At 61.6% G+C, this 13,890-nt stretch overlaps 1 protein-coding gene across 5 annotated transcripts; it reads right to left on the bottom strand.

Moving 5' to 3' along the window:
- LOC148410060 (KAT8 regulatory NSL complex subunit 1-like) lies at positions 1–11,936 on the bottom strand. 5 transcript variants are annotated; one of them, XM_088438665.1, is made up of 15 exons: positions 11,772–11,936; positions 11,209–11,321; positions 6,276–7,548; positions 4,541–4,682; positions 4,084–4,146; positions 3,899–3,999; positions 3,713–3,833; positions 3,405–3,570; positions 2,451–2,912; positions 1,973–2,109; positions 1,717–1,841; positions 1,550–1,607; positions 1,357–1,469; positions 1,053–1,287; positions 1–992 (listed from the first exon to the last, which is right to left on the bottom strand). In XM_088438665.1, exons 3-15 carry the CDS (start codon positions 7,478–7,480, stop codon positions 786–788), a joined length of 3,135 nt encoding a protein of 1,044 aa, XP_088294791.1. In that variant the 5' UTR covers positions 7,481–7,548; positions 11,209–11,321; positions 11,772–11,936; the 3' UTR covers positions 1–785. The 5 variants fall into 5 exon arrangements, with proteins under 5 accessions (XP_088294791.1, XP_088294794.1, XP_088294792.1 ...); XM_088438668.1 differs by lacking the exons at positions 11,209–11,321; positions 11,772–11,936 and adding an exon at positions 10,061–10,564 and having other exon boundaries at positions 2,451–2,603; positions 2,757–2,912; XM_088438666.1 differs by lacking the exon at positions 11,772–11,936 and having other exon boundaries at positions 11,209–11,744.
- Between the last annotated feature and the right edge of the window lie 1,954 nt (positions 11,937–13,890).

A 13,890-nucleotide genomic window follows, 5' to 3' on the forward strand; every position in this document is an offset into this window, starting at 1 on the left:
TAAACATATACGTTTTAATGGAACTATTTACAAAAAGCAAACAATAGTGATAACTGCTGCAACAATCAAACGGGTACATCAACATGTGACGTCACTACTGAAGAGAGAACAGTGATTGGCTGGGGCAAAAAGCAAAACTGGACTTTTTTTTTCTTCTTAACTTTTTTGCATAGTCATCGAGTCGACGGACGGGTGGAACCAATCAACGTGAGATGGAACTGCGGGAGCTTGAAAAACCTGAGCCCGAGTGTTAGTAGCGCCTCCTAGGACAAGTGCGGGCCCCCAGGGGGACTTTGGACAGGGGGGGAAGGGGGGCACAGTAGGAATGGATCACAAGTCAAAGACGTTACGCTGGAACACGCGACATACAAATGCGTCAGGAATGGAAAATGAAAGCAACCAAAGTCAACAAGTGCTCTGCCGAAGGAGGAGGGGGAGGGGGGAGGGGATTCTGTTGGTGGGTGAGGGCGCAGACACCCCCCCCCCCCCCATTTTTGCTATGCGTCACTTCACTAAAATGTACATGGCAATTACAAACAAACTAAAGGATAGAAAAACACCCTTTGGCCATATCGGAGGAGTCGCTACATCGTGCGCTACCAGTGTACACGCCACATGTCAAAACACCGCTAAGCCCCCCCCCCCCCCCCCTGTACATGTTTCGCCTACTACACAAATGAGACCGGTTGTAACATGTTGCGTCTATCTGCGTGGTATTCACTAAAAACTGTGAAAGGATTAGACTGATGTTTGAATATCAAACAACAGGAAGCGCACAAGTCCGCTCACGGCCGCTTGGGGTCGCCGTCGCCGTCGTCGTCGCCGCAACAGGGCGGCGGCTCGCCGTCGTCCGAGTCGGCTCGGCAAAAGCTGCCGGCGCGGGACCCCGACAGGCTGCGCATCCTGTGCCCGGCGCGCTCGCCGTCCGCCTCGGGCTCCGGCGCCGGGTCCTCGGACAGAGGGAAGTTGCGGCGCTCCCACGGCGCCACCGTCTGCAAATAAGGCTCAGGGTGAGGGCTCTTCCTTCGGGGAGGGACGAGGGGCGGGCGTACCCTCTCCTCGAAGGTCAGGTCGGGCGTGGAGCATCGGGTGTCCTCGCTGGACACCAGGCGGTGCGAGTCGCGCGAGCAGGGCGTGTCGGGGCTGGGCGGGCTGACGGGCGAGGGCGCGTGGCCGTAGTCGTGCAGCGCGGGGTAGTGGCCGGGCTCGGGCGATGCGGGCTGGGGCGTCGGGGGGTTGGTGCCGCACAACAGCGGCGTGCTGCGCCCGTCCGCCGACTTGTACGACCTGAGCGAGACCGGGGGGCGGGGGCCGTGAGTCGGGGAGGGGCGCTCGGGGCCGCCCGGCGGCGCGCACCTGCTGCCCCGCCGCTTGGCCGGCGCCAACGCCATCCAGGTCCAGCGCGAGCGCTCCTGATCCTCGTAGGGCTGGTGCAGCTGGACGAAGGCCGCGTCCGACAAGTCCTCCGGCTGCGGAAGCAAGCCGAGCGGGCCGTTTGCCGCGGCGTCAAATCGCCGAACGGCGGTCGCAAAGGCCGGCCGGGGCTCACCTCGCGCTCGTCTTCTCCGCGCGCCGCCGGCTGCGACAGGATGTCCACGGCTCGCCAGCTGCGCGCACAAGCGGCCCGGGTCAGCGGGTCGACGGGTCAGCGGGTCGACGGGTCAGCGGGTCGACGGGTCAGCGGGTCGACGGTCCCGGCGGCGCGGGCCGGCTTACCTGGGCGTGAGGATCTCCTTGTACTGCAGCTTCTCCACTCGCGTGGTGGCGGCCACCGACATGGGGATGACGATGTTGTTGATGTCGAAGGAGCTTTCGCCGCGCCTCCTCTTGACGGGCTGCAGCTGGAGCGCGCGCAGCGGCCCAGTTTGATTTGGTTTTTTCAAAGTGCCATTTTGACCCTCCACGCAGCCCAAATTTGGCCAAAGTGAGCCGCGCGCGTGCGCGCGCATGAGATGCGGGCCTTCAAACTTACGGGAGCGCCGACCGCGGCCAGCGACGCCGCGTTGTCCGAGGACGCCGAGAGCTGTCGCGCAACGGGGCTGTGGACGCCGGACAGCGGCGGGCACGCCGCCGCCGCGCCGCCGGACTCCAAGAAGAATTTGGGAGAGGCTGCGGGACACGTGGACACGGTCAAGCGAGAGTTGACAAGCTGGCCGCCGGCGCCGCCTTCGGACACGAACGGAGACATCCTTGGCCCGCGGGCGGGCGGGCGGGCCCGTCTCGTCCGCCGTCGCCCCGCGCGGACTTTTGTTATCCGCGCTCGGACCCAATAATGGACTTTTTGGTATTCCGACGCCCTTGTTAAAACGCGGCGGTCGGCCGGGGCGCGCTACAATACGTCGTGTGGGATTTGCCCCCAACGTTCTACCTCAGCGGTCTACGGAAGGGCCGCTTTTCCTTTTGGTCGGCGTCCAATTCGGAGCGGAAAGGCGAGCGGGCGGCCTACTCACAGTCGCCCCTGTCCAGCGAGGGCTCCCGAAACCTCTTGCGGCCGTAGTTCTTGTCGTAGGGCCCGGGCGGCGCGCCTTGAACTCGCTCCGTCTTGCAGGGGAGGGCCTCGGAAACCCGCGGCCCGTCGCCCCGACTTTTGTAGTGGCCCAGTCCTGCGAGCGCAAAGCGGGGATGGGCGCCCGAGCGACGAAAGCGCGCCTCGGCTCGCGAGCGATTCGACCCGCGGCGCCTTTCTTGGAAAAGCTCCGACGCGGCGGGGAGGGGGGGCCGCATCCGGCCGGTCCCCGACGGCACGTGCCACTCACTGACTGCCATGAGCGAGCTGGCAAACTTGTGCTTCTCTTTGGACGACGACAGCTTGTGTTTGAGCGAGAACTTCTTGACTGGTTTGCTCCTCTCCAGCGACCTGCCGCTCCAGCAGCTCTTCATGGCCTGCTGCAAGCGAAGGCCCACGCAGACGTCTGTGCGACGGCGACGTGGACGTGGAGAGAGAGAGAGAGAGAGAGAGAGCGAGCGCACATGAGCTCCCGCCGAGCTAGCGGCCGCTTTTACGACCGGCCCGAGTTATTGAACAAATCCGGATCAATAAAATGCACATTTCTCAAGTTTTGAGTTGAATCGCGCACGCCTTAAAGCAGGGGTGTCAAACTCGTTCTTATCGAGGGCCACGTTCCAGTTCCAGTTCCTGTCAGAGGATGACTGAGATAAAATACATTTTGGTTGTATTTGTCACACTTCCAACTCGTTTTGAAATCAGAAAGCGCTTGCTTTTCCCCCCAAACAATTTCAAATGGACTTACAAATGTGAGGGTTAGGGAAACATGAATCGGAATGGGCGTTCGGCGGGCCGCGTGAAACGACGTGGCCCCCGGGCCTCGAGTTTGACACCCGCGCCTTAAAGGGATTGCCCTAACCCAAACGCCGAAAAGCCAGCAAAAGCCGCGGCGACAGACCGTCCGGGAAGGACAGGATGGGGTGGATGCCGAGATCCAGTCTGGACAGGCGCTCCAGGACGGGCAACTGGAACTGGGGATCCTCTCTGGGGACGGGCCGGCCGCCGCACATCACGCAGCCGGGGTTGACCCGGCATCCGCCGCCGCCGCCGCCGCTTCGGGACACCTGCGGATCACGGGCCAAATGTCCATCTCTTTATTCATAAACTCCCAATCGACGGTGCAAAAAAAAAAAAATTGTGCAACAAAAATTCTCTGGCGACCTTACGAAAACGTTTGGCTCGCTCCGGCGTGACCGACGCCTTTACCTTTGCCGTCAGGTTGGCCAGCGCGTTGGGCTGGATGAGCCTCCGCCGTCGCCAGCCAATCAGGGGCCGCGTACGCGCCGCCACGCACGTGCCGTCCGCCGCGTCCGCGCTCTCGCCCGCCCTGCCGGCGCCACATTTACGTCATCGTCGTCGCCGCCGTCGCCGGCCGGCCGGCGTCGCCAGTACCTGCCGAGGACGCCGTTGACCAGCTGCCCGTCGGGACTTTTCCGAGGTTCCGTCGCCAGGAGTTCCGTCGCCAGGAGTTCCGCGCGCTCCGAAGAGGTGTCCTTCACACAGACGCGCACTCGCACTTTCTTCCGCGAGAAGAGGGGAGCGCACACAAAGCAATACAAGTATTTTAGCACTATTACCTGAGAGTTTGCGGGCTCCGTCCTGGCTTCTTGCGGCCCGATGCCTCCCAGTTCCACGGAACCCTGCGGGGCGGAAAAGCGCCGCGCTCTTTAGCAACATATAACACCTTGCGTTACCGCCGCAACCGGATTGGTCTCTGAACGCGGTCGCTTGCGACGAAGCGAGCGCAAAAACGTGCCGGTCGCGCTGCAGGGCGTCCTTCCGATTGGTCAAAAAAAAAACAAAAAGGCGCATCCAGAGAAACCGACTTGTACCCGCGAAAGGGCTCGGCTAGCGGCCGCTCGCAAACCGCCGACGCTTGCGAGAACCCTTACTACGCTTGCGAGAACCCTTACTACGCTTGCGAGAACCCTTACTACGCTTGGAACCGCAACAAGCGGCCGCCGCGGTGAAACCTTCAACCGCTGGACTCATTCGCCGCTGAGGAAGGGGCGGGCGGGCGGGCGGGCGACTGACCTTGCTGGCGCGGATCTGCCTGAAGATGTCCGTCTGCTGTCGGATGCGGTACTCCAGGTCGGAGATGTGAGCCTGCAGCCAGTTCCAGTGACTGATGACGGCCGCCCTATCCAGCGTGTAGCGGCTCTCCGCGCGCTTCCATCTGGCCCGCAAACGCACAGAACGGACGTCACGGCAACGTGCGCCGAGGTCATCCTCGAGGAAACGGGAGGCCGACGCCTCTTCCGGCCAAACAAACAAAATACGGCCGGCTGGAATTTCTCTCTAAAAGGCGGGCTTCTCGCCCCTCCGATCCCCATGCAAAAGTTCCACCGGGAGACTAACCCTAACCCTAACCCATCCGGTCAGCAGGGAAGGACCGCGGCTCCCGGGACGTGAGAAGGCCATCACAGTGGGGAAAAGAGCGCTTTATTTCAACAAAAAACAAAAACAGCTTTCACCTGGCAAATAACGTTCATCGATTTGGGACCGCGATGGCCGTCAAAGGCAAAAGCTGGGTTGTTTGGTTTTAAATAAAGCGCCCCACCATTTCCCCACAAGCTCTCCCATCGGCGCCAAAGCGCTTCAGAAAGGCCCGACGCCCACGTCGCTCCCGGAAGCGGACGGCGCCGACGAGCATGCGACAGCGAGCCGGAGACGCCAACGCCCAACGCAGTCAAGAGAGAGGCGAAAAAACGTCAATTTTTGCGAGGGAGGCGAGAGCCGGCAGCGTTCAAAGAAGAGGGGGCCATTGGCCCAAACGCCACAGAGCCGGGCGTCTCGCCGCTTCCTTGCGAGCCCGCGTGAACTTCCTGTGGAAGGGTGCCTGCGGCACGCGTTTCTTCCCGCTTCAGCTGCGCTCACGCGTCGAGGCTGCCGATAAACGACTTTGTGGCTTTTCAGTTGCGTTCCCACCCAAACGCGTCCCGAGTTAGGTGCGGGTTCTACGGTTCTATCAAGGTTCCCAGCGACTAACGTTTACGCTCACTTCCAGGGGGACGCGCGACGCTTCCGTTTGACGGAGCGACCGTTGGGTGGGACAACCGGTCCCTTAAAAGGAAAAGCTTTTGCTTCCATCGGATGGAGTTAATAGTCGGGCTGAACTAGGAAGACGTGTGAGTGAGTGAGTGAGTGAGTGAGTGAGTCCACTTGAAGCAAGCGCACCCATTCGGCGCATCTCATTCGGGCCAACGCGACTGTTAAGATCGATGACGAGCGACAGCCGACGACACGCGCTTATTGTTTTTCCAAAACGAGTCCGGCTCAACCCTTGACAAATGTTAACCGCGGAACGGTGACAGAGTCAGAATCCATTTGTTCGGACGTTGCGGCGGCGCGACGACTCGCGGGGAACTAAGCGGCGGCGATCTGTCATTTCTTTTGAGCGACAGTTTCGATCATTTGTAATTCACAATCACCCGAATTGTATTTCAGCTTTCCTAAAGCCTTTGTCCCCCCGACGCAGTACCCGAATCCCCATCTTTTTAGTTCCGCGCCGCCGATGCCAACGCTGCAGCTGTTGGACAAACGGAGCGATGTATATACACGCGCGCAAATATATTAAAGCTAACAACGGACTAATCGGTTAACGGTGGCAGCCCGAGAGCGATTTCCGCACCGTCAATTTGAAAGGATGCCGTTTTTGAGAACTTTTCTTTTTTTGATGGGCTCCATTCAGCGACGGACGCAAAGACGGGGGTTTCGCCGCTAACCCCCGCGCTTTTCGGCCCGCTACGAGGGAAAAAGCCCAACTCACATTTTGACGTGGCGCTGACCCACGTCCGCCCTGGCGAGCTCCTCCTCCTCCAGGTCCGAGTCGCCGCCCGAGCTGCTCTCCGTCACGTCGGAGTCAAAGGCTTTCTCCGCCGAACGCAGGTTGGCCCAGCCGCTCAGATACAACCTCTCCAGTTCCAAAGGCACCGTGCCACTCTTAAGGAAGCGGGCCAGGCCGTCCCTGCCGCCGGCCGCCGAGTGGCGCCCCGCCCTCCACGAAGCGGCGGCGTGCTCCCTGCGGCCGCCGGCCAGCAGGCGGCCGACGGCCGAGTCCAGGAAGCCCCCCAGCTGCTGCTGAACGTGGCGCTCCACCTGCTTGGCCTGGACCACTTGCAGGCGCTTGCGCAGCCGGCGCAGGCGGGCCTCGATCTCCGCCTGCCGCCGACCGTTGAGGCGGGCGCGCTCCCCCGCGCGCGCGTCCGACGGGAAGGCGCCGGACGGCGAGCCGCGCCGGCTGCAGCCCGGCCTCTCCCGCTCCAAGGGCGCGGGACCGGCCTCGCGGTCGTCGGGGGAAGGGGAGGGGGGCGCGTCGGGACGGGCTCCCGGGGAAGGGCCGCAGTGAAGGCCTCCCCTGACGGCGACGCGGGGCGCCCCGCCGTCCGTGCCCGCGGGGGACGGGGGCTTCTCCCCGTTGAGCGCCGGCGCCACGCAGCCGGACGCCGAGACGGCGGCCAGCTTTTTGGCCAGGCCGTTGACGGGCGGCGCGGGCTGGCCCCCGCCGTTGGCGCTGCCGCTCATCAGACTTCTGAGCTGGCCTCCGGAAAGTTCCGCGGGGTGCCGCTTCCTCAACAGGAAGTCTCCGCCGTTGAGCAGCGAGCCGGGCAAGATCCTGTGAGTTTTCAGGACCGACTGTTTGATGAGGACCCCCTGCAGAGCGATGGACTCTTTGGTGGAGGGCACGGGGGTCACATCCGAGCAAAGGTAGGACGCCACCAGGGGCTGAAGCTTGCCCAAGGAGCCCCCTTGGGACTGCTGCTGCGGCGACGAAGGCTCCTGCTGCGGCTGCCGGTCGTCTTCGGCGGCCACCTTACACTTGGGGGGGCCGGCGCCGTGGATGAGGATGTTGCCGGCGTCGGCGCGGGCGTCGGCGCCGGCCGGCGACAGACTGGACGAGGGGGCGGCCAGTTTGAAGCGGATGTGGTGAGCTTCGGCCGGGGCGTCGGTGAGAGCGGGCGCCATCGCAGCCATGCAGTGCAGAGGGACGGGCGCGTCGGCCTGCTCCGCACCCCCCGCTTACTGCCCCCCCGGGCGACGCCCTGCCGACCGGAGAGAGGAGGTTAATGCGAGAACCTTGGAATCGCGCCGTCATTTCCCGCAAAAAGCCCACCGCGACCGCCACAGATTTGCCGGCGCGAGTCCACAAAGCGAGCGATTCGACGGCGCGGTTCGCCAACGCGAGGAGGCCAAGCGCTCGGGCGCCATCGGAGGACCCAAACCTCAACGTCTCGAGGCGCCCCGAGAACAAATCAATCCAACTTTTGTGGTTGTTTTTCTTTTGAATTTCCTCCAGTCTGCGTGAAAAAGGTGCCCATTTTCTTTCTCCAACATATCGCCTGCATCATCTCAAACGCGTCCTGCACCAATTTGACCCATCCCATACTTTTTCGAATGCCGGTGTGTTGTTCGGCTCCCGTTTCAACAAATGATGCTATTGACGGGACGCGCCGAAAAGGGCCGGCCGACTGATTTGCGGCTCATTTTTCCGGTTAGCCGACAGCGACGATTTTGGAGAGGCCAGCTTCTCCCTGCGTCACATTTCAAAGGTCGTTGGGGCACGTAGCGAGGGGATGGATCCGCATTGGGCGGTTAGCCCAAAATGGTCAAATCCCCAAGTTTTCGGCTTTTACCCGCAGTCTGTTGTACCTGCTTTTTTTTATTTAAAAATGGACCGAGACCGCTAAAGACGGCGCAAACGCTTGATTTTAGAGCGTTGGATAATTTCAAGGCGGCCGCTCTGCGTCTCGGGTGCACTTGGGTGGCCCAGATGAAATGGGGGAAATGACACTGTTGCGACACCGCTTTCAATCACAAAGCAAAGAAAAAATGGATTTGCCTAAAACTAAGAACTCTCAATCAATACAGTCTAAATCGCTTTTTAATGTCAGAAATCCGCCATCACGGATAGAAAGAAACCAATCCGCTTCCCGTCGGCTTCCGTACCATGTCGGAGGCGCGCTGTGAGCAAAGTCAAGCTCGCGCGGCAGGACGCACGCCCAAAAACAAACAATGGAGGAAATTCGACCAAAGCGGAGGTTTACGGCCTTATAGCGAAATGGAACACGTTGCGGACGGCGGAGCCGAGGTACGCTATAGCGACCCGCTTTTCGGGAAAAGGAAAGCCGCAGGCGAACAGAGATCGAAGGCGCGACCCGAGTCTTTTCGCGACGTAGCGGCCGGTCGCTCGCAAACGGGGCCGCTTCTATTGTCGCGGTCGAGCCGATTGCGACCCGTCCTTCGCCCGCACTCTCAAACGACTGCTCACTTGGCAGAGTTCAGTTTCTTCATATGCGTACTCATTCGGGCGCCGGCTGTTCACGCGGCGGTCTTGTTCCAAGCATCGTCTTATTTCATGCTTTTAAACGCAAGACAATTTATAGCTAGCCGCGAAGAGTAGCGGTGGGTCCTCAGAACCTAATGTCGCCGGACGACAGGCAAGCAAGGGATTTCCCTTTTTTGGCATGTGCGCTATAAGTCCGAGCATCCAAGGCTACGGGCGAGCAAGGCGGTGCGTTTGGGCCCCGTATCTTTTCTCCCCTGCCCGCGAAGGAACTTTAGCGGACCCGGGAATTCGAACTGAAGGTAGGCTCGTCCTGTCGCCACTCCGGCGAGCGAGCGCACGGGTTCCAAGGCGGTTCTGGCGGAAGGCGACGCGCGCGGGAAATGGGACTCGGGGACCCGCGTCAGGTTAGTGTGGGTCCGCGCCGCGCAAGCCGGGCTCCCTCCCCGCGGCGCATTGGGGCCCCCGCGGCGGATTGGGGCCCCGTCGTATCACGGCGCCTTCTCCACATCGGGGCTCCCCGGGCGGATTCGGGCCCCGTCGTGTCACGGCGCCTTCCCCACATTGGGGGGCCGCGTCGCGTCACGGCGCCTTCCCCACATTGGGGGGCCGCGTCGCGTCACGCCGCCTTCTTCACATTGTGTCAAAGGAGCGCTCGCGCGCACATGAAAGGTGTGCGGCGAGCGCGACATCACGCGAAGGGCCGACTGCGCCATGTTGGGACTTCCCGAGCGAGCGCCTTATGTAACGCGAGCACGAGCAGCGGCACGAGCGAGCGAACACGCGTGGCGCCGAGCGTCCAAAAGTCTCGCCCCGCCGCCGGTGTCGAGGCGACGTGCGCGCACGTACCCGGGCGCTAGCCCGCGCCAACAACAACAACAGTTGGAAATGTCAGCCGCCGAGGCTGCTAACGTTAGCCCCGCTAGCGGTGGCGCCGACGCTGATGCAACAAACGCGACGAGCCCCGAAAGCCAGGCGCGGGGCGTTGCGCCCGTCCTTACGGCCGTTCTCGCCCACGGCCCGTTGACGGCGCGCCTCGTGACGCGAGGCGACGGTCGCCGCTCGGGCCCAATAAGTCCCGGCCCTCGCTCGCGCGGCCCTCGCTCGCAGAGAAGCGCGCGGGGCGGAGGCGGAGACGACGACGCCGTCGTCGTGCGAAGACAACAACGACAACGACGACGCCGCCGCCGCCGCCGCCGCCGCCGCCAGGGAGGTTAGCGGGAACGACTCCGAGCTAGCCGCGGCTAACAAAGAAAAAAGGAGGAACCTACCACGTGACGAGCTCGCACTATCCGAGGGAATTCGCCCAACAATTCCCTGCACTCCGGTCGGGGGTGGGGGGAAGAGGGGGGGGGGGTGCCGTGGGAGACGGGGGGAACAAGGGCAAGGGGGGAAAAAAGGCGGCTGGAATCGACCTCTAGGCCATCAATTCGCCCCCGATATGCAAGCGGGGGCCCGCCCGACGGGGGCCGCTCGGCTCGGTTCCGGATCGAGGCGATGGACGAATCAACGATCTCCACCTTGCTGCCTCGCTCGCCTTCCCGAATTCAGCACAGGGCCGTCGAAGGAATCCCGCCGGGCCGCGAGTCGGTCAAAGGCAGCGCATCTCCGGGCGAGCCTGGGCGAAAGTGGCGATTCGCGACGGGCCGAAGGCGCTCCTGCCGGCCGCGGGACGCTGCCTTTTTTTCTCGGCTTTTGGGGAGAGACGCTGAGAAAATGGCGGCTAGCTGCTCGCTCGGCTTTGAGCTGACAAACACACGAGCGCCGCACTGCGCGTGCGCACAAAAGCCTGCCAGGAGGCGGCCGGGCCCGGGCAAGGCGGCCCCGGCAGTATGCCCGGCTCGCCGCCAGGGGGCGCGCGGCTACGCGCGACGACTCGACACAAAGGCTTCAAACGTCACATTTGCCGGCTTTGCCAAAACGAACGCTCGCGACTTGGCGTCCTTTTTCTTCTACGCGCGTCGTGCGTTGGTCCTCGAGCGCATTTATTTTGAGCTTTTCAATTTGCCTCCCTGCGACGAAAAGCAGCCTCGCGCTTTTTTGTTTTGTTTTTTCTTATTCTCCCGACCTCCGAGGAACGCGATGCGACGTCACTCGGGAGAAGGAACGTCATCCACGGTTGTTGACGTCCCTCCCGCAAAACCCAGCCAGCCGGCTGTTCAGAAAAGCAAGCGTTCCTAGAATGATTGGCATCCGTGGCGAATCGTAAGAGCTAAATGTTGTCTGTCGGCGTGCAACGGGAACAAAAAACGTGACAACACAAAAACTACAAGTGGGATTTGTCTTTTCGGTGCAAAACAAACACTCGAGTTGCTTTCTGCACCACGTTAACAAGACAGCAAATGCAGTCGACAGAAAACTACTCGAGCGCGTACTCTGTGTTCCAAAGTAGCAGGGCATGCAAAGTGCGGCGTCGTACCTCGACGTCCATGCTTGTCGACTGGAGCCGGAGCCGGAGCCGGGGCCGGGCGATGGCGATGGCGATGGCGATGGCGATGGCGATGGCGATGGCGACGAAGGCTCGCGCGGTACCTGAAGCGAGAGGATCCCCGAGTCAGTCCAGTTGGCGAGCGGCGCTACGAACACCCCCGGACAAACGCCGACCGCGTCGGATCGGATCGGTCAGCGGTCGAGCGACAGCCCGGGAGGAGCGGTGGCCGCGCGCGACCCGGCCAGCCCAAAAGTTTGTCCGCACTCGCTCGACTTTAGTTTTGTTTCTTCGGTGGCGCTCGCGCTCGCGCTCGAGTTGAGCGGCGAAGCTAAAGCTAACGCTAACGTTAAGCGAGCAGCCCGGGCGAGGGCGGGCCGAGCTAGGCTAGGCTAAGCTAAGCCTCGGCGACTCGCGCGTGACTTGAGACGCAAAAGTGAGGCGGAAACCCAGGTCGGGGCCGCCGCGGCTTCGGCGCAAACGGCTCTCGGGCCGGCGACGAGTTTGCCGTTTTGTCGCTTGCCGGCAAACGGGCGAGCCAAATTGGGACTTACCTGCTTGTCCTGTTACTGTGCGTCGACGAGCGCACAACAAGCCCCCGGCCTCCCATTGGTCGCCGGCGACCTTTCGCGGCTTCCCATTGGCGCGCGCGGCCGTCCGTCTCTTCGAATGCCCCCGGACAGCGGAAACGGGGACCGAAGTTGAGAACGGCAAACTTCGAGCTCAAAATGAACCCGATCCACTCAGATAAACGCCACCGCTGCGTTCGGGAGCAGATGCCGGATTCCGTTGGAGCGTAAGGCGGTCAGTGAATGCGCTGCGGCTCAGTGAGCCGGCTACGCTCGTTTCATCAAGCGCAATGCGGTAAAGTGCCAAATAAAAGCTAACAGAAGATTTTATTTCGCACTTTACCGCGAAGACGAAGAAACAAAAGTCGGCCCCTTGCTGCTTTTGGGGCCTGTTAAGGGTCAAAAGGTTTGCCGCGTTGTTTTGGAGGGAAGCGTCTGCCGCTGAGCGGACGTGTTTCGCTTTGACCGCTCGCTGTTCATTTCAGGTTCAATCTTTGCTCCGCGAACGCAGCGGCTCCTTCCCGTCCACATCTCGCAGCGGCGGCGGCAGCAGCAGCCATCGTCATTTTATACTACGCAAATGAGTTGAGGTTGGAGTTGGAGCAAGGGTGCGCACATTCTCCTTTGCGAACTGCAGAGTAAAACACAGCAAAAGCAATAGTTGCAGAGCGCTATGCGGGACAAACTGGGAAAAGATCAACCGCAATAGTGCAGGGAAAGGTAGAGCAAAGTGCGACTGGTGGTACGCAGCAGGGCCACAGATCGGTTGGAGGGTTTTAGCGAGCATCAATTTATCCATCTGTCCCGATTGGACGTTGGCAGCCAACCGGCGAGCCGGATTGCGACTTACCTGCTTGTCGACGAGCGCTTCACCGGCGTAAAAAAAAGCCGACTAAAAACAGGCAGTAGCAGGACCGTGCTCGTCGGAAAACAAGCAGAGGCCACGCTTGAGTCGAAAATGCAACGCCAGATGGCGCTAGCGCACAAGCTTGAAAAGCGGGAGCGGGCCCGGGCGCCCCGCGCGCATCGGCCTTCGCTTCTTTCGATGGAGTTCCCCCACGTGGACCCGCTTCGGGTCCTGACTCGACTTACGTTCGGATCATAGCATTTGGGAAGACGTGAGCCCGAGCGCTCCTCTTTCGCCCTCGCCATGGATCACCTTCCCTCCGACGGCGGACGGAGTCTCCAAAGCGGGTCCTCCAGGGCCGCCGTTCTGCGCGTTTTCCAGGTTTGTTTCCCCGACGCACCCGTTTTCCAGGTTTCTTTCCCTGACACACCCGATTCAAACGATCGGGGTCATCGTCAGGCGACCTGCCCGTTTGAATCGGGCGCGTCGGGGAACGAGGCCTAGGTAACATGCGGGTTGCCGGCCCCGGGGGACCCGATTCGGACACCCCTGCGTTTGGCGTTTCGGGCCGCGAGGTTTTGCGGCGGGCCTCCTTTGAAGTTCGGCTTTCGGTCTGGAAACGTCTGCGACCTGTTGTTCAAAACCGGCGGGTCCAAAAAGCGGACCGTGAGAACAGCGAGGCCTCTCAGATATTGACCTGGCGTCAAAAAACAAAACAAAACGGCCCTCCAAGCTCGCAATGCAATCGTTTGATACGAGCTCCAAAAATTGGCCAGCGGCTTTGCAGAAAATGCTTCCAAGGTCATTGTTTTTCTTGGCTGTCGCACTTTGTCCCTCGCGTTTGGAGAAAATATTGATTGCGAACCCTTCCAAAAGACGGACGCGGCACATTTCGCGTTTGCGCTCGGAGCCTTTGGATTCAAGCGCGCGGCGAAAGACCCGGCTCGCCGACGCGCCGCCGCCACTGGGAGAAAGGTCGTCTTTGTCTTCTTGTCCAAAGCGCCTGCGGCTGTATCGCCCCGACCTCGAGAAGGGCGGAGGGGGGGGGCGCTACCTCGCGTCCCCCCCTGCAGGTCAACAACTGCGCCTGCCTCACCGCAGGCCGACGGCGACGGCGGGGGACGGCCAGCTTACATTTTTGGAACGAGCGACCCCCTCCCCTCCCCCGACAGCTTCAAAGGATCACGAGACGCTCCGAATGCGGACGCTGCTCTGGGCGGGCCCCGGGGACAAAGAAGAATGAAAGACACCAGTCCG

The sequence above is a fragment of the Hippichthys cyanospilos genome, chromosome 17 (genome assembly GCF_059441005.1).
Source record: "Hippichthys cyanospilos isolate Australia breed blue-spotted pipefish chromosome 17, RoL_Hcya_1.0, whole genome shotgun sequence".
In the NCBI taxonomy this organism is placed as follows: domain Eukaryota; kingdom Metazoa; phylum Chordata; class Actinopteri; order Syngnathiformes; family Syngnathidae; genus Hippichthys; species Hippichthys cyanospilos.

What these genes read in the sequence shown, in the direction of transcription:
- LOC148410060 (XM_088438665.1), bottom strand. Translation starts at nt 7,480, where the DNA reads ATGGCTGCGATGGCGCCCGCTCTCACCGACGCCCCGGCCGAAGCTCAC. An exon ending in CTCGCTGGACAGGGGCGACT is followed by an intron (nt 2,110 to 2,450) that starts GTGAGTAGGCCG and finishes CGTGTCCCGCAG; the next exon opens with CCTCTCCCAAATTCTTCTTG. An exon ending in GCGGAGAAGACGAGCGCGAG is followed by an intron (nt 1,470 to 1,549) that starts GTGAGCCCCGGC and finishes TTGCTTCCGCAG; the next exon opens with CCGGAGGACTTGTCGGACGC.